The sequence below is a fragment of the Protopterus annectens genome, chromosome 12.part0, assembly GCF_019279795.1.
Source record: "Protopterus annectens isolate FY-2018-M chromosome 12.part0, PAN1.0, whole genome shotgun sequence".
In the NCBI taxonomy this organism is placed as follows: domain Eukaryota; kingdom Metazoa; phylum Chordata; order Ceratodontiformes; family Protopteridae; genus Protopterus; species Protopterus annectens.
This window is the reverse complement of record NC_056746.1, coordinates 900,477,923-900,505,639: the sequence shown is the minus strand read 5'-3', so window position 1 is coordinate 900,505,639 and position 27,717 is coordinate 900,477,923. Positions and strand designations below refer to the sequence as shown.

At 41.7% G+C, this 27,717-nt stretch overlaps 1 protein-coding gene across 1 annotated transcript in view; it reads left to right on the top strand.

The window, feature by feature from the left end:
* ARFGEF2 (ADP ribosylation factor guanine nucleotide exchange factor 2) overlaps positions 1–27,717 on the top strand; it is a 2,483,667-nt gene that overhangs the window by 538,736 nt on the left and 1,917,214 nt on the right. The window contains exon 9 of the mRNA XM_044089932.1: positions 26,161–26,294. Within this exon, the coding sequence (XP_043945867.1) occupies positions 26,161–26,294 (134 nt within the window). The remainder of the gene's footprint in view (positions 1–26,160; positions 26,295–27,717) is intronic.

Here is a 27,717-nt window from a genome sequence, read left to right as displayed (position 1 = left end):
AACAGGGTGGGTTGAACCACAGAGTGGTCTGATGCAGCGTGCCAGAGTCTATCAGTTGAAATATGAGGCAAGGTCAGTAAAGTAGCTTTTACCTTGTGAAACTAGAGTTCAGCCTGATTGCAATAAAAAAGAGTTTACTAGCAAGCTAGGGGAGCTGTTACTGCGGATGTTTGCTAGGGAGGTGTGTTAAACTAGTTTAAACTTGGCTAGAGGGGGTGTTATAAAGGATATATGGTTTTGATAGCAATATGACAGGGCTCAGGTAATAGAGAAAATAATGGCCAAGCTTAGAGACAAGATTGAGGGTGGGGGAGCCCAGTAGTGTGCAACATTCAGGAGGTAGACTTTACTATAATGGAGTAAAATACATAGGTATAGACCTACACTCTTTTCTGTCCTAGTTGTGGTCTTCCAGCACTGCACTTCTTCCAGAATAAGGCACTTTCCTGGCAGCACATCTTAGAGTGTGTGCAGTGATTCTAGGAGATGCAGTGGGACTGAGAACTGAGGAGAGAGAGAGAGAGACAAAGGTTAAGTTCGCAGAAGGGAAAATATGAAAAGGACTGCAAGTCTGAAGTAGACCGGACTACAATGAGATATGTAGGGTAACTATTTGGACCAGGGGAGTAGGCAGCAGATGTTTTACAAAAATTAACAACTATTTCAATAGTACAGGTAACCAGTTGGTAGACCTGCTCAATAATAACAAAAGATACAGTGAAATATGGTCATACACTATTCACATTTGCAGTATTTGTTGGAACATGTAACATAACTTTAAACTGTGTTTTGTGCACTATGAGTGTGTTTGCGACCCTATTCCCAGCATACAGCAGTTGCCTAAGGTCACAGCTAGCAACAATAGGAAGTCATAAGTACGTGTAAATGCCAGATTCCTGTTACAAATTGTTGTGAGGCAAGTACTGAGTTGATACATTTGAATAACACTTTCCATTTCTAGGTGATACATAAACTAATGCATCCTAACAAGGTTGCTGCTGCAAAACCACATAACCATTGGCTGTTTAAGGCAGCTATAACAAACCGATAACTCATCAAAAAATAGTCATTTGAGAAGCAGACATGTTTGAAGTAGGGTACACTACAATTTAATACTATTTGCATACATTAGGAGTTGGCTGCAGCACAAAACCCTGTTCATGAGCATAAACACTTTGCGCGTTACTTCTTTGACTGCTTTTTTTTTTCTTTTTTACAGATAGAAATATCAACAAGACACTGAGTGTATAAAACTGTATAACCAAAGAGCAAGTCTACTTATGCAGTGAGCACACTACTTGGAGGCAGTATGGTTCTGTACGTGTAAGCTACTTTGAAAAAGGTGCCGTAAATCCTGGGCGGTATTTTTAAACTATGGGGAAAACCTGATAGGACGGGACCGGGAAATGGCCTGAGTCATCAGTGATGTCACTTGCAAAATTACATGCGAGTGCTGTGAGATAGAGTAACGGGGAAAAAATGTGGGGGGGCAGGAGCTGCATAGTTACTGAACAGGCTGCTAGGTATGAACCACAAAGTGGTCTGATGCAGCGTGTCAAAGTCTGTCAGTTGAACTATATGAGACAAGGTAAGTAAAGTAGCTTTTACCTTGTGAAACCAGAGATGTTAAGTTGTCCAACTTCACCTTCGTTCTTGCTGGATGGGTTCTGAGCCGATCATGGGCTCCAACTCGGCCACTTGCTATAGCTTGAGAGGTCTTTACTGGCTTGAGGCTACCCCTTATCCCAAAATGCCCAGCGTCAGCTACCCAGATCTCGTTTGCCACTTTAGCTGCTAGGTTGCGATCAATACTGGCTCAGGCTTAATATAATTGTTTTTCTCTATTAAACTCAAATAATGTGCTTAAAATTTGATATATATTTTCTCTCTTATAGTAGTTTGTAAGTTTATTTTATTGTAAACCCCTTATCTCATCCTCGTGATGTTTTTTTTTGTGCTGTGTTGGCCGTCTCCCCTTAGTCGCTAGGCTTTCTGTTACTCCCTGAACTCATTTAACTTAGAGTCCCCCCCCCCCCCGTTAAGGACAGCTGTTTAAGTTAGAGGCTCTCATTAAGGTTTTTATTAATTTTTAGTTTACTATTGTAGTTTGTCTTTTTTGGTAAAATGTCTAAGGAAGTTAAAACCTCTTGTTTTAAAAAGTGTGACTCATGCTATCAGAAGATGTCTGTGACATATGGGCACACTAGTTGTGTTTACTGCTTGGGGGCTCTGCACCTGTAGGACTCTTGTGTTATTTGTCATGCCTTTAGTCCAAGGGTCCTGTAGGAGTGGAAAAACAAGCTTATCTTCCGTGGATTGTTAAAACAGTATTCTCCGGCTAAAGTATCTCAGCCAGTGAAACCTTTGAAACCAGTCAAGCCGTCAGCTCCATGTTCGAAACCGATCTGTGAGCTTGACAAACCAGGTGTGTCGGTGCCATCATTACCCCTCCATCAGCTCCAACTGTTACTTTGGAGCCGTCTCGGAGCCACAAACGAGCTAGGTCTCCTTCATTGGAGCCAATTTGTTTGGTGCCACAATCACCCTTACTTCAAAGCAAGACCAGTCATCGCTCATCTTCCCACTCCTCTCGATCCTCAAGGTTATCGGATCAGGATATGGAGAGAGTGGTCAGTAGGTTGCTGAAGTCACAGGCCCTTGCTAAAATGCTTTCAAGCCTGCCTCAACAGGCTTTGGGTCCATCCTCTTAGATTTTGATTCCTCCTCTGACTATGCTTAGTTCAGAGCCGGAGTCCATGGATGCTCCGATAATGGTTCCTTTGGCTCCGGTGACATCCTCTTTGGCTACAACGTTGGCTCCGATTACCTCCATTCCTCCTCCCATTGAGGTATCTGGGCACCGAAGCTCTCTCGTCGGCTCCGAGGGGGGATGTGGCATCGGACCCTTGTCCGACCACGCTCTCCCTCTCGGAGCGTCAGCTCAGTGGAGCTCGGCTCCCACATCAGCCTTGGAGCCATCGCCCTCGGTGCAGGATGGGATTCCTGTCTCTTCGGAGCTGGAGCCCTCCTTGTGTCGAGACCGTGACGTCTTCGAGGTCATGCGGAGAGTGCTTTCCCCAGAGATGGCTCCACTGTCAGTTCCATTGGCTCCGTTCCCACTCCGTGCCTGTGACTACCTCTGCTCCTCCTCCAGCCCCAAAGCGTAGGGAACCTATGCTCCAGGACACCCCATTGGGTGAACCCTCTTCTTCCGAAACCTCCCCAGAGCATTCTGAGCAGGCTTTCCAGAAGGAAAAGAACAAGAGGAAGCACCAAGACTCTCCCGAGTCTGTCACCTTGGATACAGACCTGGATGAATTGGAGGGGTCCCCAAGGTCCCCCTCTGAAGATGTTTCCTTTTCAGACATCCTTGAGATTCTCAGGCAGAGGCATAGTTAGACTTCCCTAGCCCCCCTCCAAGGATGAGTCTGTATACCTGGATGCATTTGGTTCCCAACCTTCCACCTCCTGGGTGTCTCCGCCATTTGATCCACTCATGTCTGTAGTGTCTCGAAAGGCTTGGTCAGCTCCAAATTCTATGGAACCTGTCCCGAGGAGACCCAATAAATTCATCACAGCTCCCCGAGACAAACAATTCTTTATGGAAGGTGTCCCAGTTGATGCCATGGTGGTAGCAGCAGCCACAAAGAGAGAGTTAGCTGAAACCTCATCTGTCCATCCACCATATAAAGACTCTCGTACGATGTACAGATATGGGAAGCAGATGTTTTCATCAGCGACCTTCTCCATTAGGTCCCTGAACTATCTTTGCCATTTTACTAGGCTTCAGAGGGATCTCCTAAAAAAGCTTGGAGAATACCCTACAAGATCCCACAGCTGAGGGAGCTTCAGCCAAGGTAGCTACCCAAGCAAGCGACTCTTAATTCAATAGTCAACTCCTCCTTGAGGCTTATTTCATACGCAGCCGATGGAGCGAATAGAGCTGCAGGTACAGGAGTGGCTGTTAGGAGACATTCTTGGCTGTGGCTTTGTCAGTTTGCGGAACCTTTCAGAGCATCCTTCACCAATACCCCCTTTAATGGCTCCCCTCTCTCTTTGGGCCTCAGGTGAAAGACACGCTTACCAGGTGCCAGCAGGAAGGCAAGATGCTCTCTGATGTCTGAGTCCGTTTTTCCACTCCTACCAGACCATACATAAAGGGTCAGAAGGGTGGAAAGATATGGTTTCGAAAATCCCAGGGACCTTTTCCTGATGCATGTGGTGAATTTTCCCCCAGGGGCAGAGGGGGAAATAATAACAATGGCAGATGCTGCCCTCGTGGCAGAGGGGGTCCGCAAAATCAGGGTGACAGAGATACGTTCTCTTCCAAACCCTATCACCATCCCTGAAGGGATGCCTGACTGCTCAACTGTGGAGGCAGTCGGGGGAAGGCTTTCATTGTACCCAATCGCCTGGCAAAATATTACAAAAGACAAATGGGTACTAGCCATTATATCTGGAGGTTACAAGATTCCCTTTCATCAACCCCCTTTTGTTTAAAAAAAAATCCATCCCAGATGTTCCACCCAATCTAAGGGATCAGGCAGTCGTAGAAGTTTTAAGACTGCTAGAAAAAAAGAGCTATCCAGGAAGTCCCCGCAGACCAAGTAGGATCCGGAACTTACTCAAGATTCTTTTTAGTGCCCAAAAAGACAGGGGACTGGAGACCAATTCTGGTTATCAGCAGGTTAAACAAATCTGTACAAAAAGAAAAGTTCCGGATGGTAACACTGCAGTCCATTCTCCCCTTCCTGGGTCAGGACAATTGGATGTGCTCCATAGATCTTCAGGACACATACTTTCATATAAAAATGGACAGACGGTCCAGGAGATTTCTTCGTTTCTGGCTAGGGGCCAGTCATCACCAATTTAGAGCTCTGCCCTTTGGTCTCACCACAGCCCCCAGGGTGTTCACCAAATGCATGGCAGTAGTCGCGGATCACCTGAGATGTCTAGGATTCCAGGTGTTTCCTTATCTGGACGACAGGGTCCTCACTGCTACCACCAGGCAACAACTTATAGAGGCACGAGATTACACCATCACATCCTGTGCTCAACTAGGCATCACAGTAAACTTCAAAAAATTGCCTTGTTGCCCTGTCAATCTATTACATACATAGGAGCAGAGCTAAACACGAGAAAAAATATTGTAAAATTGCCTATGGAAAGAGTTTCCATTATTCAAAAATAGGTGTCACTTCTTCTGAGGAGCAAAAGAATTCAAGTCAAACATGTTCTTCAAGCTCTAGGGTCCATGGCAGCAGCCATTCTTCTAGTTCCCTTAGCACGTTTTCACATGAGAATCCTTCAGTGGCTTATTTTCATACAATGGTCCTTCCAGGAATTACCCCGTCTCACATGATGCTAATTACGGAATCTTGCAAAAGACACCTCTCCTGGTGGATGGTCTCCCCACTAGTCACTCAGGGCAGACCTTTCATGGAACCCCATCTGGTTGCCACAGTGACCACGGACGCTTCCCTGATAGGGTGGGGGGGGGCATTATCTAGGAAAGACAGTCCAAGGCACTTGGCAACCTCACGAGTACCACTTGCAGATCAACGTCCTGAAGATGAGAGCGGTGCTCCTAGCGTTGCAAGCTCTTAAAGACTCTCTCCCTGCCGGGACTATTGCAATACAGACGGACAATATGTCAGTGGTTTGGTACATCAATAAACAGGGTGGAACCAGGTTTTACCCCTTGTGCCGAGAGGCTCTCAGACTGTGGCAATGGGCGATTTCCTCACAACGTTTTCTGACAGCAATGCATATCCCTGGGACATCCAACGTAATAGTGGACAGGCTCAGCAGGGCTATCCTCATGCCTCACGAGTGGTCTCTGAAACAGGAAATTGTGGATATTATTTTTTGCAAATGGGGCCTGCCTTGCTGTAATCTCTTTGCCTCTCTCCTCAACCACAAATACAGCAGCTACTTCTCCCTTGTTCCTCCTCCAGGTCAGATACCCAGGGATGCTCTAGTCTACGATTGGCCTCAGGGACTCCTTTATGCAGTTCACCCCTTCCCCTAATTCCAAAAGTCATTCAGAAAGCAAAATCGTTGGGTTGCAAAATGATCCTCATTGCCCCCTATTGGCCTCGACAGATTTGGTTTCCGTTCCTTCACCCCCACCTTCCAGCCCAGCCTTGGATTCTGGACCCAGTACCAGACCTCTTGATTCATCAGTCAGGCGGGCTACACCAATCCCTCCAATCTCTCAAGCTCGCAGCTTGGTTACTCCACTTCCAGTCCTAGCCAGGCTCCCCAATATTTCCCCAGCAGTGCGTGATATTGTTTCCTCCCATAAGATAAATACAAGGAAAGTCTATGCTAGCAAATGGAAAAGATTCTCTTACTGTGCAGAATCCAGGAATTTAGATCTTTTTACAGCTCCTGTACACGAGATTTTGAATTTCTTAGCAGTACTGTTTCACTCTGGTGCAGCGGCTGCTACCATCAGAGTACAACTAGCTGCCATTTCAAATTTTCATGTTGAAGTTTCTAACTCCAGCATAATGTCTCACAAACTCTGTAAGGCCTTCATGAGAGGTACATCTCTACTTAGACCCCCCAGTGAAAGAGCCCCTTCCACCTTGGGATCTCAATTTGGTTCTGGCCTCCTTGATACTGCCATCCTTTGAACCAGCAGCATCATGTTCCTTGAAATTTCTCTCTTGGAAAACACTTTTCTTAGTTGCTATTACTTCTGCCAGACGTGTTTCAGAACTTCATGCATTATGTGTTCGCCCTCCATACCTAGTTTTTCACAAAGATAGAGTTTCTCTGAAAACCAACTCACCTTAGACATTCTTGACTTACCTTCTATTATCAGCTCTGCTGATTGTTTCTCCTGTAGCTGCTCCATTCTCTGTTTTCTACCCACTCCGTTCTCCCTACGGGCTCACTCTGCTCCCCTACCCCACCCCAAAATCTCACCCACCCCAGTGATCCTAGACTTATACTTCACTACCCACTCCCCCTTCCTATTCTCTTCCTATCACTTACCTCTTTAACACTTAGCCACTCCCATTACTCTATCTCCTGATTAGTATTACTAAACTCCCTTTCGTATCACACCCACTGCTCTCCAACCTTACACTACAATACTCTACCTCCTATCTCTGCCCCTGCTAATTCCTCACCAACTTAACATATAACCTACTCAACCCCTTCAAACACTCTCCTTTCCTTACTACAACACCTACTACCAACCTACTCCCTACGAAAATACTTTTACTATGGCTCCAACTAATACAACTATATTCACCACCTCATTACTCTTAACTATCACACTAGCATTTCTTGCCTTACCTTATTCACTTATCTCCTATGAATATCTTTCTCTATCTGAACAAAACCATTACAGCCAACAGACTTTACCATATTCACTCACCTTCTCCCTTAACCATAGTAACATAACTTGTTACTCTAACTATATATTACCAAAGTTCCACAGAACAACCCACATTATTTACTTCTCTACCAAAAAGACTTTCAGTAACCTCTATAAACTCCTAAAATCTCTCAAATACCCCCAGCAACACCCCCTCTTAGATGGTGACATTCATCCAAACCCTGGCCCCTATACTGACTCCACTACTAACCCTACCAAGTTAACAGTACCTATAGTTTCTACTATTAAAAAAACATCTAACTCCCTTCTGATAGCTCACCTTAACATCAGAAGTATTAACAATAAACTTTCCCACCTGCTTGCACTCCTTGATGTACACTCATTCGACATCCTTTGTCTTACAGAAACTTGGCTAAAACCATCTACTCTAGACCAGGAAATTAGCCCTCCTGGCTACAGCATCCTCAGAAATGACCGTAAAATAAAAAAGGCGGGGGTATAGCCATTCTCTATAAATCTAATCTCCTAATTTCCCCAGTTAATGTGCTTCCATCATTAGACACCAAATCTGAAACCCTATCCATCAAACTCCAAATCAATAACTCCAAATCAGTCTATATAATCTGCATGTATCTACCTCCAGGTAATAATACAAATTCTGTAGAGAACCTGCTGAGCCACCTCTCTACCCAACTACCCCAGGAGACCATTATACTTGGTGACGTTAACATAGACTGGTCTACTTGCAGTTCTCTAATCCGTACCAACCACATAAACCTCTTTGGATTCTCACAATTAATAACAACTACTACAAGAATCCATAAACCCAGTAAAAAGGAAAGTACTTTGGACTGGATCTTTATTAACAACCACCCTAAATCTTATACTCCAGGAACCCTCCCAGATGATATCAGTGACCACATACTTACCTACATTATTAGACAAAAAGTCCATATTGCAACTACTCATAATCTCAAAACCTCCCGCTTAAAAAAATTATTTAATCCAGACACCTTCTTAACTGAATTGCAAGCATGTGACTGGTCACCACTAACCTATCTAGAACTAGACGAAGCTGTTACCTACTTTAATACTAACTTTCTTCAAATCCTAGACTCCCATGCACCTTATCGCTCCACTAGAATAAAAACCAAATCTGCCCCCTGGCTCACAAAACAAACTAGGCAAAAGATACTACTCAGAAATAAAATCTGGGCCAAATGGAGATCTACCAAATGTCCAACAACCCACCTCCAATTTAAACAGCTAAGAAATGCCACCAAGAAGGATATTTTTAGAGACAAAAAAGATTTCTACCTACACCTTCAAAAAAACAATCAACAAACTCCACAAAAATTCTGGTCTGCAATAACCAAACTCCTTCAGCCAGGTCACACTACTACTCCAGACCCAATCGGTTTCATCAATAGCAACTCCAACCTGATCCCTGATGCCTTTAATAACTACTTTACAGAAGCCATTCAAACCCTGGCCAATTCTTTACCACCTATCACTGTATCCCAACCAAATATCTGCAATACTTTATTACCTACCTTTCAAATACAACCTGTATCTACATCTCTCATCTGTAAGCTACTTCAAAAATTGAAACCTTGCACCCCTTCTGCTGACCGACTCCCATTTGAATACCTACAAATAGCTGCAAAAGCAATAGATTATCCCATTTCTATCCTTATTAACAGAACTATCTCTTAGGGCAAAATCCCTGCTCTATGGAAAATATCCCATATCATCCCTCTACATAAAGGAGGACCATCTACAGAGCTTTCTAACTTTCGCCCTATTGCTCTACTCTCCCCATTAGCTAAGATAATGGAAAAATGTATTCACAAACAACTACTTAACCACTTACTATATAATAACCTACTGGAAAACTGCCAACATGGCTTTAGGCCATTTCATAGCACATCTACTGCCCTTTTATCCTTTACCGACTCTATATATAAAAAACACAACAACTCATTTTCCTCTGCACTATTTATTGACCTGTCAAAAGCCTTTGACATGGTAAACCATAACCTACTGCTTGACAAACTAAAGGCTCATTCTCTTGATCCCCAAGCCATACAATGGTTTAGATCTTATCTGGAAAATAGACAGCAAGCAGTACTTTGGCATAACAATCTATCTTCACTACTTCCAGTAAATATTGGAGTATCCCAGGGCTCTATCCTAGGTCCCCTACACTTCTCCTTATTTATTAACAACTTACACATGAACATACCTCAAGCCACCTGCATTCAATATGCAGACGACTCCACCTTAATATGTGCAGCCAAGGATATATCCTCTCTCCACTCCCTTACCCATACTGTTTTTCAAAATGTTGAAAACTGGTTTATGCAACACTGCCTCCTCCTAAATCCAAAAAAACAAAACTACTGCTTTTTACTCCTACTCATAAATCATCCATTCCTTTCTTCTCTATAACCTCTAACAATGGTACCAACATTTTCCCAGATACTACAACCCGCCTACTAGGTGTAACTATTGATAATCATCTCAACTATGATGAACACATAAACTCCACTATAAAGTCTGTTAACAGAAAACTTGGCACCCTCTATAGAATAAAAACCTTCCTCACCCCTTCTGCAAGGAAAACAATTGCTCAGACCCACCTCATTTCCACCCTTTTCTATGCCTCTGTCATATATACCAACCTATCCAAAAACAACCTCTCTAAACTCTCCACATGTTATAATAGCATAGCTAGATTCATCACAAGATCCCACTTTAAAACTCACCACTGCCTTAACCTCAAACAACTTGGATGGCTAGAACTGCAAAACCATATACTCTTTCAACAATTGCTTATTACGCAAAAGATTCTATACCTCCCTAACAACACCCCTATCCTGACTAATCTCATTACTCTTTATACTAATCTACCTACACTATGCTCTGCTAACAAGCTTCAGTTTTATCAAATAAAGCTAACAACAAAGCTGGGGATTCACTTTTCTCAAACACTGCAGGTAAGTTCTGGAATCAGCTTCCTGCTGAATTATCTACCATCGCTTCTACTTCTCTTTTTAAAAAACATCTTAAAGAACATCTGAAAACTCACTGGCTTTGTCCATGTACTAACCCTCACTGACATCTTTTTTTCCACTTTATATTCTTAACCCTATCCCTACGCCTGTAACCTTTGCCTTCAATTCTACTTACAACTCCTACTCTGTTATACGAGAATAACATATATATTATTTCCCTTATCTAATACTTGCTCATACCTTCTAGTGTGATTTGTAAAAATTGTTTAGTTTAATTTTTTGTAGAATTGTTTAGTTTAATTTTTACTAGAATTATTTAATATACAAATTTATTATTACAACTGTTCAGTAGACCAATACTACCTCTGTATTGTGATTATTACTGGTTCTGAACATTGTTAACTTTGTCATTATTCATGTTTGGAGCTTTTCTCCCCGGGCCTCTACTGAAAATGGACATATATCCAGCTAGACTAGCCCGGTCAACAAATGTAAAATAATAATAATAATAAAGTCTTTTCTACCTAAAGTTTGTTCAAAACACAATTTGAATCAACCCATTGAACTTCCTGTCTTTTTCCCTAATCATTCCAACAAGGCAGAATACAGATTACATCAATTGGATGTGCATAGACAATTGCGTTTCTATCTCCATAGAACTAAAGAGATGAGAAAATCAGATCAGTTGTTCCTTTCATTTGCTAACGGCAAACAAGGCCTTACAGTTTCTAAAGTAACATTGTCAAATTGGTTATCAGACACCATAGCTCATAACTACCATGTGCGACAAAAAGATCTTCCAACAAAACCCAAAGGTCATTCAACCAGGTCAGTAGCTACTTCGGTAGCATTTCAATCTAGATTGCCTGGATTCAATTTGTGCAGCAGCTACTTGTGCAGATCCTCCATACATTCATTTCTCATTACAAAGTAGATGTGGTCTCCCGGTGCAGGGCTTCCTTTGGTTCCACGGTTCTGAAGAGTCTGTTCCAATGAGCTACCCAGGATTGAGGTGCTAGGGATGCTGTCCCATCCAACAAGAACTAAGGCAAGATTGGATAACTTAACATAAAGAAGTTATGTACCTACCATAGCATTCCAAGTGAGTTGTCCTTCATGTCGCCTTCCTTCTTGTGTCCCTCCCTCCTTCCCCCTTCCTCGAGGATTGAGAGGAGTTTCTCAATGGTTTCACTGGCTAATGTGTTTTGTTATTAGTTGCTTCCCAACCAAACCATGACAATTAACTGTATATCTGGATTATCTTCTATAATTATGTCTAGTGTGAGCTATCTCAAATGAGATCTGGGTAGCTGACACTGGGCATTCTGGGATAAGGGGTAGCCTTGAGCCAGTAAAGAGCTCTCGAGCTATAGTAAGTGGCCGAGTCAGAGCAGAGGATCCATCCAGCAAGAAGGAAGGTGAGATGGACAACTAACATGGAACATTATGGTAGGTACATAACTTCTTTTTCAGCCTGATTGTAGTAAAAGAGAGTTTACTAGTAGGCTAGGGGAGCTGTTATTGCGGAGGCTTGCTATGGAGGTGTGTTACACTAGTTTAAACGTGTGTAGATGGGGAGTTATAAAGGCTGTATGGTTTTGAAAGCAATGTGGCAGGGCTCAGGTAAGAGAGAGAAAATAATGGCTGAGCTTATAGACAAGATTTGGGGGCAGGGGAGCCCAGTAGTGTGCAATGCACGGGAGGTAGGCTGTACTATAATGGAGTAAAATACAGAGGTATAGACCTACACTCTGTTTTGTCCTAGTTATGGTCTTCCGGCACTGGACTTCTTCCAGAATAGGACACTTTCCTGGCAGCACGTCTTAGAGGGTGTGCTGTGCTTCTTAAGTTCATAGGATGATACTAGGCCATTGGCCCTGAGGAACTTATAGCCAAGAATTTCACCTGTGTTCCCTCAAAGTCAGCACTTGTTTCCCCTGTCAAGTAAGGACAGAGGTGGGATCCCAGGGGTATATTTTCTGTTTCCCATCCAGTTGTCCAGGTTCCTCTTAAAAAGGGCTAGAGAGGTGCTCTGCTTGACATGGAGAGGGAGTCTGTTCCACAGATGGGTGAGTCTTTGGGACACAAATCTATCCTGACATAAAGTTATGTTAATGTCACAGACCGGGTTAAGGCCTTGTGTGCGGGTTGAGCGAGTGGAGTTTGTCTTATGGATATGCAGCAAGTCTATCAAGGCTGTGTCTGAAATGGCCTTGTATGCCAGACACATGTTACCACTGAGCAGTCTGTATGAGACTGAGTAGAGGGACATGGCTTTTAGCCTGTCTGTATAGGACAGGTGTTTGAGACCCTGGATTTTTCTGTCAGGAACCTCTGTAGTCTTTCCAGCTGCTGCATGTTCTTGGCAAGGTAAATGCCGAAGGGGCATTATACTCGATAAAGGGTCTGATAAGGGAGGAGTACAGGGATGTTATGACCTCCTTGTTTTCTGGATAAAATACCCTTATTTATGAGGTGGACCATGTAGAAAGCCTTTCGTACAACAGAGGCAACGTTGTGGTCAAAAGTCAGGTTGCTGTCAACCTGGATACCCAACTTCCTCATGACTGATTGCATGCTTAGTACATTGTTATCAATATGATAATTACTGGGGATGACATTTTTCCCAAATGGGATAATGATGCATTTCTTGGCATTCAGTTTGAGGCCATGCTTCTGGCACCAGTCCTTAGTTTGGGTAAGGGTCTTGGACGATGTTCACATCCCTTGGGGAATTTAAGATGAGGCCCAGCTTGCAGTCATCTGCAAACTTGGTCAGCCACAGACCACTGGTTTTGACTGGCACCTCAGAAAAGTATAACCAAACAGTAGAGGCCCCAGGACTGATCCTTGGGATATACCGCTCGTTACTGGTCTACTACTAGAAGTGGCTTCCCCTACTTTGAGTGGGTTCTGTCAGTGAGCCAGTTAGCTTATCCATCTGGTAAAATACAGGTTGATGCCTTGCTGGGAGAGTTTATCTATTATGCCCAAGTGGGGAATAGTGTCAAAGGTTTGGCTAGGTCAAAGTAGGTGATGTGCACCATCTTCCCCTTGTCTATGGCTTTGGTGACTGCTTCAAAGAAGTCGACCAAGTTTAACAGGCATGATCTTCCTTTGACAAAACCAAACTGTGTGGGGTCAAACATGTGGAGGTTGCCAATGTCCTTGTTTATAAGGTCCATGATAATGCGTTCCATGGCATTGCAGATCAGGCTAGTTAGGCTGATGGGCCTATAATTGCCTGGGTCAGTGGACGAGCCACCTTTGTGTAGAGGGATGACAGTAGCTGTCCTCCATTCAGCTGGGATGAAGCCGGTGCTCAGGCTTTGGTTGAATAGGGTGTTTAATGGAGCTGAGAACTCATGCCTGAGTTCATGTAGGATACAGCCGGGGATGTTATCGGGTCCCATGGAGATTGTATTTTTTGTGTTTGAGAGGGCATTAAGGACCTGCTCCCTGGTGATGAGGGGAGGGGGGCAGGTGCTGGTGATGTCCTGGTTTACTGATGGCGGGGACAGGGGAGTGAAGTTTTCACTGAACCTGTCATGCCAGCAGGTTGGCTGTATCTATGGCATTTGTGTATGTGGTGTTACTGACCACCAGTTCATAGTAGATTTGAGTGTTGCCTTTGAGATTGTGGGCATATGTGAAGAAGACCTTGTGATTGTCCTTGGTGGATGTGGCCAGTTTGGACTCGAAGTTAGCCTTAGAGGATTTCACCAGTGACCTTATTTGCTTGTGCAGATAAAGGAGAGATTGCTTCCAACTTGGCACCCACTCCTTGGTCCTGGACAGCATTTTTTTCCTTCTGTTATAGAGTTTGTTTATTGCTGCTGTCCACCAGACAGGTTTACTCTTCCTTGAGGAAGATGATTTGGTCCTGTCAGGTATTGCTGAGTCCATACAGCTGTGTAGGTGCTCATATAGTTTTTTGGTGTAGCCTTGGACATGCTAGGAGGTGCAATGGGACTGAGAAACTCTGTTCTGCCTAGTTATGGTCTTCCAGCACTGGTCGTCTTCTAGAATTGGATACGTTCCTGGCAGCACATCTTGGAGGGTGTGCGGTGATTCTAGGAGGTGCAATGACTGACAAGCCAACATGGTTCAGAAAGTGCTTTACCTGTGGGTATAGGCTTCCCAACTCAAATGCCCACAGGCAATGTATGTACTGCATAAGCCCCGCTCGCTTAAAAGTGGATTGTTCTATCTGCTCTGGTTTTAATTCCAGAGTTTTAGCTGATTAGAGGAACAATTAGTTTTAAGAGGTCTTCCATCTTTTCCTACTTCCTCTGTTGCTGGATCTCAGACCCCTACCAAAATGTCTCCTGACCATTCATCCACGTCAGCTCCTTCATCAGAGCCCCCTTCAGAAGTACATAAGAAGTCGGATCAGTCTGTCTCAGAACCAGTCATTTTGAAATCTAGGTCTCCTTGGATCCATACCTTTCCACTTCTGTCTGATCCATTTCAATCACGACTCCCTTCAACTTTCCTGGAGGGATCTCCACAAAGGCACTCCAGATGTCTGTCCACCACGTCATCACTTAGAGCTTCCAGAAGCCTTTTGGGAGCCAGTGTGAATAGGATGATGAAGTTTCTCAGAGAACAGATTCAGATGGGGGTTCTCCAGGCTCTGACTCCCACTGGATCTGCATGCCATCCTTTGTCAATTCCCCCCCTTGGTATCTCCTTCTCCAATTTGACCCACTGTGTTGGAGCCCTCAGATCTGAGATCTCTGGGGGTGTCTTCATTGGATCCAAGGATCTATACTAGGTCCACTTTTATTCTCTGTCTTTATTAATGATCTCCAATCATCTATCCAAAACACTACCTGTATACAATATGCAGATGATTCAACCATAATTTGTACAGCTTCCTCTCAAACAGAACTCCAGTCCCTTACACAAGCAACCTTTTCAACCGTTGAACAATGGTTCTCAAAAAGATGTCTTCTCCTCAACCCCAAGAAAACTAAACTATTACTTTTTTCACCTACACACAAATCTACTCAACTAAACTTTACTATCACTGCAAGTGATAATTCCCACATTTCCCCCGACTCTACTACAAAACTGCTTGGTGTTACTATTGATAACAATCTTAGCTATGATCATCACATTAATAACACAATAAAAGCAGTTAATAAAAAGATTGGTTCACTGTACAGAATCAAACCCTTCCTTACACCCAAGGCACGGACTACCTTAGCACAATCACATCTTATCTCTATCCTTCTGTATGCTTCTTCTATCTACACTAATCTCTCTAAATGTAACCTTAGGAAACTGACTACATCTTACCACAACATAGCTCGATTTGCCACTGCATCTCAATATAGAACTCACCACTGCCTAAACTTAAAACAACTACATTGGCTGGAACTTCCTAACAAGATTATCTAGCAACAACTCTTAATAGCACATAAAATTTTATATCAATCCTCAAAAACACCAGCTCTTAGCAACCTCTTGACTCCCTATAATAACTTGAAACAACTACGCTTCTCCCAAAAGCTACAAGTTAACACTACCAGAATTACAAACTCTGCAGGGAACTGCCTTTTCTCCAACTCAGTTGGCAAAATATGGAATAACCTTCCCTTACATATCTCCTCTCTAGCCACTTTTCCTTTCTTTAAGAAACTTCTTTCACATCTGAACAATTTCTGTCTCTGCTCTTGTACCAATCCTGACTAACCTACTTTCATCTTTCTACTATCTTATGTATTTATTCAACACTGCAATCTTTCTCTCTAAGCACAAATAACTTTATGATTCTATTGTTACTACTGTTGTCAAAAAAAAAAAAAAAAAATTTGTTTTAATTACATAATTGATATTACATAGTTGGTATTATTTGTTTTTTGTTAGATTTGCATTACCTGACCTGAACTAATATCTTTGTATTTTTGCTCATTGCCTGTATCACAGGTGTTTATTTTACATGTATTTCTATAACCATGCTTTAATCTGTGGAGCTTTTCTCCCCGGGCCTCCACTGAAAATGGACATTGATCCAGCTGGACTAGCCCGGTCAACAAATGTAAAATAAATAAATAAAATAAATAAAAATCTGTTCTTTGACTTTTGATGGTTCCCCTGAGCCAGTCAGCACCAAGCCTTTTGGAGCTGGAAGACTCCTGGAGCAGAAGCTTTGGAGACCAGTCCTGTGTTTGGAGCCATCTTTTCCCCTTAGGGCTTCTGAGCTGGATAGCTCTGGCCCCACTTTCTCCCCAGGTGGACTGCTGGTAGTATTGCAGGAGCCATCTGTTTGAGACATCCCGGTTTCGGTGCCATTGTCTTCTGTGTCCCCTATGCATTCTGCCTTTGAGGTTGTGGAGAGGGCTTTTTCCTTGTTTAGAGAATAGTTATCTCTGTCTCCTTTGGATCAGACAACCCTGCCTTATCTGGTTCTTTGCTCTGAGCCTTGTTCATCCTTTCCACTGGGACAGCCATCCCAAACTAGTCTCCAGCTGGTGCATCAGGATATCATCTCTTCCAGTACTTCCCCAGTGCATCCCACTGAGGAAGTCCCTTAGAAGAGAACATGTAAGAGGAGGCACTTAGCTTCCCCCAGAAAATCTTTCACCAAGGGCATGAGTTTGATGAGGGGGGAGGGATCCCTCGGATCACCACCTTAAGATGTCTCCTTTGGAGATATCCTGGCGTCCCTGAAAGAAAAATGTGGTCAGAATCTGACACCCCCTCCCAGGAGGAATATGTGTTCCTTTAGGCTTTCTGGTCTGGCCCGTCTACTGCTTGGGATACACCCCCCCAACCATTGAGCTCATCATCCTATTTTCTCACTGGACATGGAAGTAAACTGACACTCCAGAGCCAATGCCAAAAGGACAAGACAAGATCTTGGCTCCCCCCTAAGGACTGAAAACACTGGAGGGAGGGAGTCCCAGCAATGCCCTGGTTGTGGCTGCAGTCACTAAGAAGGAATTGGCAGAACAGGGTTCCTGTGTCCATCCCTCTAAAAGAGAGTCTAGAGCTTTGGACAGGCTTGGGAAGCACATGTATTATTTGGTGACCTTTGCCCTCGGGTTGCTAAATTATTTGGCACATTTTACGAGGTTGCAAAGAGATCTGATCAAAGAGCTTGCCAAATCTTTCTGAGCCCATGTCAGCTGAGGATGGAAATAGAATATCCTTGCAACTGGCCACCTTGCAGTCTGTTTCAAATGCAGCCATGAGATTAATCTCCCATGCAACGGAAGATAGCTTACAGGTGGTGGGTTCAGGCATAGCCATCAAGAGACATGCCTGGATGTGATTATGTGACACAGCACCTCTTGGTGGATCTTCCCCATTTGTCCCTAAGGTTAAAGACACACTCTCTAGATGTGAGCAAGAGGGAAAGACCTTGTCTGTCATGGGTGATGTTTTTCAACCCCTCAGACGTTTCTGTAGGAGTCAGAGAGGAGATAGAAAAATGTGGTGTAGAAAATCCCAAAATTCATGCAGCGATAGTTCCCCCTGGGGCAGAGAAGGAAACTAAAATGCAAGATGCCATTCTCGCAGAAGAGGTGGCTCACAGAACCAGAACTTCAGTGATTCCTTCTTAGATAAGCCCTGTCAGCATTCTTGATAGGAGGCTCTGACTGTTCCTCTCTGGAGGCAGTCGGGGAACATTTGTTTCTGCACTGTAGAGCCTATGGCTATCTATTGCAAGAAATTTCTGGGTGCAGAGAGTCGTATCCAGTGGTTATATTATACCATTTTCTCTAACCCCTCCCACCAATTTGAAGAAAGTCTCTGATGTTCCATCCAGTCAGAGGTCAGCAGCATCTCTAGAAATAAAAAAGCTGCTGGAAAAAGAGTCACCCAAGAGGTCTCCCAAGACCATAGATGATCCGGAGCTTACTTGAGGCCAGTTCTGGATCTCAGCAAATTAAACCCATTTGTATAGTAGTCAGTGTTTTGGGTGGTCATGGTTTACTCCATTTTTGCCTTTGCTGCAAAAGGATGATTAGCTGTGTTCTTTAGATCTTCAGGATGCGTACTATCACATCAGAATGAACGTGTACTCCAGGAGATACCTGAACGGTACGGCTGGGAGCAAGTCATTGCCAGTTCAGACCACTGTCTTTTGGTCTCACCACAGCCCCTAGGTGTTCACCAAATGCATGGCAGTGGTAACAGCTCACTTGAGACTGCTGGGACTAAGAGTGTTTCTATATCTAGATGACTGGCTGCAACCAGGCATCGACTTCTGCAGCCAAGGGACTACTTGCTTCAGTTGTGTGTTCATCTGAGAATCCCTGTCATTTGCAACAAATCTCAGCTCACACCTACACAGAGCCTTGAGTTCATAGGTGCACTTCTAGACACAGTCATTCAGATAGCCTGTCTTCCCTCTACTCAAATACAGACAGTGAGGTCCCAAATCAAGAAAAGTAATTCAAAGTTCTTCTCTTCTGTCCTGATAAATCTTGCCAAGCCCTGGGATCAAAGACAGCAGGTGTCACCCTTGTTCCTTTAGCAAGATTTTAAATGAAAATTCTACAACAGACACGTTATGTCCAGTAGTCCATTCTTTAACACACGTTATCCACTCCAGTCAAGGTTATTCAAGTGTTCAAAAAATATTTTTTGGAGAATTAATTCAAACTAGCCTTGCAAAGGTTGTCCATTTGTTCTCCCCATGCCTACAGCCATGGTGACATGGACTCCTCCCATTTGGGGTTGAGGGGCATTACTCAAGAAGGACAGTCCAAGGTACACGGTCCTCCAAACAGGCTAAGATGCATATCAGTGTCATGAAGATGAGAGCAGTCCTCCTAGCATTGCAGGCTTTTCAAGGCGTTCTCCCATCAGGGATGATTACTGTTCAGACAGGCAATATGTCAGTGATCTGGTTCATCAACAAATGGGGAAACCAGATTTTACCTACTTTGTCAAGAAGCAATGAGAATGTTGCAGTAGGTGGCCTCTTCTGGTTGCTTTCTAACAGCAACACACATTCCAGAGAAATCCATAATGATTGTGGACCAACTAAACAGGTCCATTCTGATGCCTCACGAGTGGTCGCTTAATGTCAAAAGTAGTGGATAGGATTTTCCATCAGTGGACCCAGCTGTGCTGTGACCTGTTTGCATCTCTGTCAACCACAAGTGCAGCAGGTTCTTTGCCCTGATCCTTCCAATGAGAGAGTCACCGAGAGATGCTAAAGTCCACGAATAGCCATCCTTTCTTCATGCTTACCCGCTATTACCTGTCACCCCCAAATTTCTATAGAAAACATTTCAGTTGATGTGCATAGTCATCCTTATTGCACAATTCTAGCCTTGTCAGGTCTGTTTCCCCTTACTCTGGCCTCAGCTTATGCAGCCACCCTGGATACTGGATCCCACTCCAGACATCCTGTCTCAAAAGACAGGTTCAATTCATCTGGAAGTAACGGGCCTCAAGCTGACTGCATAGTTTCTTCAATTCCATTGATTGCTAGCCAGTCCAGGCTGTCTTACCTGGTACATCATATTTGTTATCTTCTCAAAAGGTTTCTAATAAGAAGGTTTACAAAAGTAAATGAAAGAGATTTGTTTTCTGGGCCCTTAACAAAAACCTGGATCCTTTTTCATCTTCTCTGCCATCTGTCCTTGAGTTATTAGCTTCAGTCATCACTGAAGGTGTAAGCTTTTTGTACTATTAAAGTGTATTTGGCTGTCATTTCGAATTTCCTCCTAGGCGAAAATAACTACTTCGACTTCTAAACTAAATAAAGCCCTTCTTAAGGGAGCCTTTTTACTTTGGCTTTCATTAAAGAACCCTACTTCTCCTTTGGATTTAGCTGTCATGCTTCAGACTTTGACAAAAGCTTCTTTCAAACCTTCAGCCAAAGCAGAACTAATTTTTTTTTGTTGGAAAACCATTTTTTCTGGTCGCTGTCTCATCAGCTAGATGATTATCCTAAGTTCAGGCTCTATCTTCTAAGCTTCCTTACCTGGTTTTTCACAAAGACAGGTATCCTTGCAGATAAATCCATCTTTCTTGCCTAAGGTAGCTTCTGAGTCCAACATAAACCAGATTATTAATCTACTAGTTGTCTTTCTTAACTTTTCAAGTAAAGGAGAGTATGTGCTCCACCTTTTGGATGTGCATAGGCAACTTTGTTTTTATCTTCAGAAAAGCAAATACTTCAGGAAAGCTGACCACCTATTTGTTTCCTTCTCTACTAACAGATTGGGCAGACCAGTATCCAAAGTTACATTGGCCAAATGGTTAACTGAATGTATTTCTTTTGTTTATAGTAAAAAAAGGTTTGTCCTTGCCCAAAACCCCTAGAGCCCAATCCATGAGATCTGTGGCAGTTTCTTCAGCTTTTTCGTCAGTGGCTTCTTTGGATGACACTTATGCAGCTGCAACTTGGAATAATTCTCATACCTTTATTGCTCATTAGTAGGAACAAATTTAAGTAATCTTCGGAGAATTGCAAGCTCTTCATTCATTAAGAGATAAGATGCTAAATTCATTATTTGCACAGTTTCTTGTTCATTTGTCTTTGCTGCTTTGACTGCTCTGCTTGTTTGTTGTTTCCCAAAGTGTGTTCCTGGAAGGCATCTTTGCTAGAAGAGTCCACGAGTGGTAGATGTTCTTGTTTTAATTCAGTAGAAGAGGTAGAATGTGTGGAAAATTTAGTAGTAGCACGAGATGGCTGAGTATCACTAGAAACAAGTGAAATGTTTCCTTTTTCCGTTTATACCACTTCCACTGATGTATCTCATTGTCCTTAAGCTTTTTCTTTTCAAAAAATATATTATTTTCAAAGTCCCTCTTATTTTTTAATTTATTTTGTTTGCATTCTAATATTATTTGTTTAACTTTGATCAGTTTAGAGTTCAGATCTGATATTTTTTTGCTAAAGTTCTCCGATGTATCATTTTCTGTAGATAATCTTGTAACCATCTGATCTCAGCAGATTGTTTTCACTGGCACACAGTGTCAAAACGTGAAACCACTTATAAGAACATTGCAATGCTTCTTGTTCCCACCACAGTAAATCCTGTTCATCCTCTCTAAAGGGAGATGAAGGCTGCTGAGTCACTCTTAAACCTCTGGGGGCTAGTTGCTGTACTGAATATTCTTACAAGAATAATTTGTCATAAAAAAAATCATTGAGTTCTGTTATTACAGTTGGGCAACTTATTGAAAGCAGTGACAGTGTATTGTCATTTCTGTAATTGCATTGACTAGAAAGAAGCCATACTGTCAAGAAAAATAGCATCCACCATTTCCCTACAATGATTTAACCTATAATTAAGTAAACTGTAGTGCCACTGTTGAAATGTTAAATCCTGTATGGCAATGTCAGTAGCAGAATTTCCTTTGTTTTCATCTGTTCTTACACATAATTGTACGTGATCAGCCCCATCGGGTGTTGTAAGTGTAACTGAAACTTTAAGCTTCTCTAGAAAATGTAAATCATCCTTAATTATAACTGTCACCTAGAATACAGAGGAAACAGCTATAATAACCAAAAACTAATTTTGTTTGTCTTTCGGCTTTTTCCCGGTAAGGGGTTGCCACAGCGGAACTCCGGTCCGCTAATTATTGGCAGTAGATTTTTTTTTTACGAAACACCGAAGTGCCAGCTCGATGCCCAACCTTCAACGAAGGCATGCCCATTTACGCACGCATGTCTTTCAAACGTTACCCAACCACGGGGAGGACATGCAGACTCCACACAGAAGGCACTCCCAAGCCAAGCTGAAAATCGAATGGGAGAACCTCTTGCTGTGAGGTAACAACGCTGCAGCTGTACCACCGTGGAAACTAATAAAAACAAAAAACAAGAACAAAGGAATGGATTTGATAAAATGACTGCCATTATTAATGTTCTTAGCATTAATTCAAAAACTCTTTTTAGAGATGAATTTTTTTTGAAAGCACTCATCTTAAATACTATCATTATAAGTAATTAACCAGCCACAGCAAAGCATGTCATAAGGTGACATAGTTGCTTTGTACAGTAGTATATCACATGTTTTTAGAATAGAGGTGATAAGTTGTTATATACAGGATGGACCATCAAAAACATTTATTTTGCAGATACTAGAATTTTGCCTTGCACATAATTATTTTTGTTATAAAGGTAATTTCTTTTTACAGACAAATAATACTGCACTGGGGTCTAGTTTTGCCCCAAGATACACAAACATCCTTATGAATTATTTTTAACAAAAATATATGTATCTTAATTTTATAATAGATTATATGTATGATACATAGACAATTTTTTTTTTTCATTTTTTTGAGTGATGCTAATATTTGTTATGAATTTTTCAGTATGTTAATTGTAATACTATGAGTATAACATTTGAAGGAAAATTTAATGCATGTGAAGTTACATTTTTATTTGTGAAGGTAAAAGTTGAGAAATGGTTGTTTATATCTTTATTTGTTAAGCTGACTGAAACTAATAATTTATTATGCGTAACTAGTTTCCATCCACTGCATATACTTAGAGCTCTACCTAAAGGAGAAATGTATTAGAGCTAAGCATCTTTGCAATACTTCAAAGGATTTTTATATACATGTAAATAGATTAATACATAGAAGATGGTATAGTATGGATGACAGGGTTAATTCTTTAAGACAAGATGTTTTTTCTCAGATAGTGAAAAAATAATTATAGAGGTAGGTAAAAATATGCGCTTTTAGAATAGGAAGACAATGAAACAGTATATTTTGTAATGTTATTTACAGATCTATGTAGATTCATTGTTGAAATAATGAAAAATATTGGTCTGTGTTATTACTAGAATGGGCTAAGGACCCAGTTCTCCCATTTAAACTACTATATCATATAGGATAGACTGCACTTTATTCCAGCCTATTGATTCATCGTAAATTTGATATGCCCAATGTTGTAGTAAAAAATATGAATTTTAAAGCTTTATCTGTATATCTCATACCCATGTGAGCATTGTAAAGTATGTTCTTATGTTACATCAGATATATTTTTTTTATTTACTTTCTCGATATTTAAACATTATGGGGCACTTTACTTGTTTATCTAGGAATGGTAGTACGTGTTGCTTACAGTATACAGGCAAAACATTATGTGTAGAAAGTTAGATTTATGGAACATCTTAACAATTGTATTAATAAGGATTTAAGTAATTTAGCTACATTTCATTTATGGATCAAACACAATAGATTATTATTGATTTAAAGCACTGTGTTTTTAAACAAACGCTGGATAATGTTAGAGAGAAATGAGAATAAAATGTTAGAGAAGATAGAAGCAGAATTTATCTTGAGTTTAAAACTATGGCACCTTATCAGTTAAATTTAGATACTCCTTGGGAGCTTTGCTGTGATTGGTTAAAAATTTATGATGATGTATTTCAGATACATCTTTCTTCCCACAATTCTTTTTATCTTTTTGCAAAAGAGTGTTTGAATTTGAGGTACTAAGAATGTTAAGACCCTTTTAATGGCTCCATTTTGTTGTTTTTTATGTCAAATCTGAGTGTCTTTGCTCAGTACTCTTAATTTGCGCCTTCTCTCCAGCCCCCAAAACATCTACATAGTTATAACCCACAAAATTTTGTTACACAGTCACTTCAGCAATTTCTCCATTGCTGTGACATCTTGCTGCACTGTCCTAATAGCTAATTATCACCAAAGGCAGTCTCTTTTTCAATGGTAGCAGACTCCTACACAGCGGCACTTCTATAAATAGTGTCAGTTTCAGTGTCAGCTGATTCTTGCACCCAGGTGTCTCCAGTGTCACTTAATTAAACTGCTGATTCATCACCTAGTTCTTCCTGGATCATAGACATTTTTCTCAATCTCCAGATCCCCTTCTCCCATCACCACAACTTTAATTTTGTTCAGTGCAGACTGCAAAGTCGCCATTTCTCCAGCAACATTCTTCTACATGCTGCATTTAACATTCAACTCCACCTTTCCTGTGGTTATACCACTCTGCCATTACCTAGAGAAAAAGATTAAAGGAAGTTCCCCTTTAGCATGAAAATTTCCTCATATTGCCCCAGAAAAGAGAACATTGGTCTAGTGGGGACTAATCCAGTGTACAAAGAATAATTAAAATAAAGTAGTAAATAATTTAAATGACAACCTTAATACAACAGCAGCTTGAGGTGAGCACTTTGTTACCAAGCCAACTTTATAGTCGAAGCAGTATGAACAAGTAGAAATACAAGCATGTTTAAAAAAAAAACATGAGCATGTAGCAGAGCAGTGCAGTAATTGATCTATTTCAGACACTTAACTGTTAAGTTTGTTACTTAGCCAAATTAAATAGAAGTGTAGCTGAGATGTTAAGAAGCAGGTACATTGATTCCAAAATCATATTTCAGCCAGTGAATTTGATATTTAGCTGAACTGATACATGTACGTTTGGTCCTTTACATTTGTTAAAGAAGGTGTAGTGCATGGAGCACAGTGATTATGCTCCGGTATTCATTAAAAGACAAAATTAAGAGCTAGAATGACTCGAGACCAAACTTTAACAGATGTTAAGCACCCCTTGCTGAACTTAAGGTTGGGTCTTGGGCTAGGCAGTAGAATCTGCCAGTACTGACCAGCAAATGGCAGCGGTAGAATAAAAGATTTGTTTCTGCCTGCTGTCCTTTCCAATAAAGTGTCCCTAACGTCCTCTTATAAACTTAGAAAGTTAGTAGAATAACAGGATGTGTGTTTGCCTGCATTTTCTGAAGGATATAAAGTCTGAACATTAAATGTTTGTCTTTATTTTATTAATTCAGTCCTCTGTTATTTGCCTTACCCTAAAACCACTGACTTTGAGGAACAGACTAAACATAGGCAAAAATCAGGGCATTCCATGAATATCTGGACAGGTAGGAGGTGTGAAGGTGAATGTAAACATAAGGGACTGTGTTACACTGCCTTTTTGACAGCACTCACTAAGTGCTTCATGGCACTGAAAGCCAGTAAAACACTTGGCATTTTTTCTGTAACTAACATGGAACATAAAAAAAAATTCATGCACTACAAAGAATTATGATCAGGTTGCCAGTCCTAACCTACGGTTATGTGTTCTCAACAGGGATGCCAGGATTCATCTCTTGAGCTTACCTTCTTGGCATCCGTGGGTCATACACTAATATGTCAGGATCGTTGACCTGCTCATAATCCTCTATATATTGTTGCACCTCAGTGGAATGTGCCTCTGAAGGTCATAGTTCGGGGTGGGGGGGGTAGACTTTCCATCTAATGTAACATATCAGCATTGAAGAAGATTCCTTACATAAGCAGGAAAACCTAGCCTTCTGTGCATATCACTCTTGGGGAGAACCATTCATGCTACTTTAATTCAGCTAACTGCATTTCATACAATTACATGGGATACTAGCAGTGTATCCCGTTTATTCTGTGATTGTGACACTTGGGAAAATATCCCCTGAATTCTGCAGTACTTGCTCTTTTGTATTGTATATTTGTTTCACATTGGCAAAGCTTCTGGTGATATCCAAAGTGCATGCAGGTAGTACTTTAACGTACAACCCTGTGTTCCTTGTAACAAGGACACTTGCAATTTTGTCTTGAACCTTAGTCTGCAGTGCATATTTCTTTCAGTGGTAGCCTGAGCGATATACAGTAATGGTAGTTAGAGTTGTATTGCACAGGGGGCAGTTAAGTTTGTGCTTAAACTCATGAGTGAAGTGGGATTCTGTGTACGTTGGAGGCTTTGTTTTCTTGGTGGCATTATGCAGAGTCTGGTAATGGTGCATGTAATGATAGTAAATAATCAAGTCAAAGTGTCATTATATTGACTGTTTCTTTTCTCAGGACTCTGATATACCGCAGGGACCTCAAATTGGTGCTAGATTTTCCCATGTTCTACAGAAAGATGCATTCCTTGTGTTCAGATCCCTCTGCAAGCTGTCCATGAAACCTCTTGGAGATGGTCCCCCAGATCCGAAGTAAGTACTCGTCATTGTACTTTCAAAGTGCATATCCTCTCTTCTGCCTTTGTGAAACCTTAGTAAGATTTTCAGTGTTATATGCTGATAGAATCGTTAGGCTTAGTTTAAAGAGTTGTGACTTGCAGCCAGCAGATATTTTGTTATATATTTTTGTTGATGCAAATATAGAACGTAAATAATGAGTCTTAACACTGTTACTACTTGGAATTTACAATGCCTTGTTTAAAAAAATGTCATGCCCTTCTGTATTTTATAATTCAGTGAGATATAAACATTTGACATAAAATATATTCACACAAAGGCTGTACCGCATGTTTACTTGTTCCTAAGAATACAGGACGGATATGTTAAGAATTTATAATTGCCTTAAATGTCATAATTGCATTGCATTACATTAGTAATGTCTGTTTGACAAGAATAGACAATAAGCTTGCCTGCTTTCCCCTTTTAAGCTGCTTGACATTTGTCCTCCCTTCCATCCCTGCCTTACCCTTTTCTCCACTTGTTCTATGCCTTCTTGAATAGCTCTGTGGATTCCCTGTCCACCATCCATTCCTTTAATCCATTTCATACTTCCACAACCCTCTCTATGAAAAAGTAGTTTCAGAAAATCCCTAGTCCTTAAAGTCTGCTACCAGTCCCCCTTTCTCCCTTCTCTGTTCTTGTTTAGAATAACACCTTCACATCTTCTTGACATGATCTTGTGCAGCAGTAGCATGCCTCCTCTCTTTTCTTGTCTCATGTGATGAGAGCTGTAACTTCTCTGGCCTGTGGCCATAGTCCTTCTTTTTTTCTCCTCCATCACATGGATCTTTCTGGGAGATTTCCTTTAAATTTCTTCCAGCAGTGTTGCCCTGTTCTTATGCAGCTTGCAGAACTGCATGCAGTACTCCAAATTGTGATTTGACCCAAGTCATGTGGATCAAAAACATTATTTCTTTCCTTCTGGAATTTTTCCTCATAAAGATGCATCCCAGAATTCAGTTTCCTGTTGCCCTTTCACTGTGTTCCCAGTGATCCAGTACAGGTGTAAGCAGCACCCTCATACCCACTTCCTACGTTGTTGCCATGATTTCCGTTCCTTCCAGCAGTTAAGTCACACCAGGGGTTGTAGTGACCTGAGTGTACAACTATGCATGTATTTACACTGAACCTCAGCTGCCATATTTCTGACTACTTGTTCAGCCTTTCCAAATCCTTTGCAAGTCTTGCTGTATTTGCCACCTCTGAATGTGTCTTTGTGAGCAAAGAGGCTGATCCTATACTTTTTTTTCCATGTGCTGAAGAGTACTGGACCCAGGACAGGCTCTTTCAGTAATCCCCTAGTTACTTTACTAATTATTGACATTGTCCCTGTAACCACAACTATCTGTGTCCTACCATTCAATCATCCAGCCTTCTTTCTTCCCTCCTTGTATAG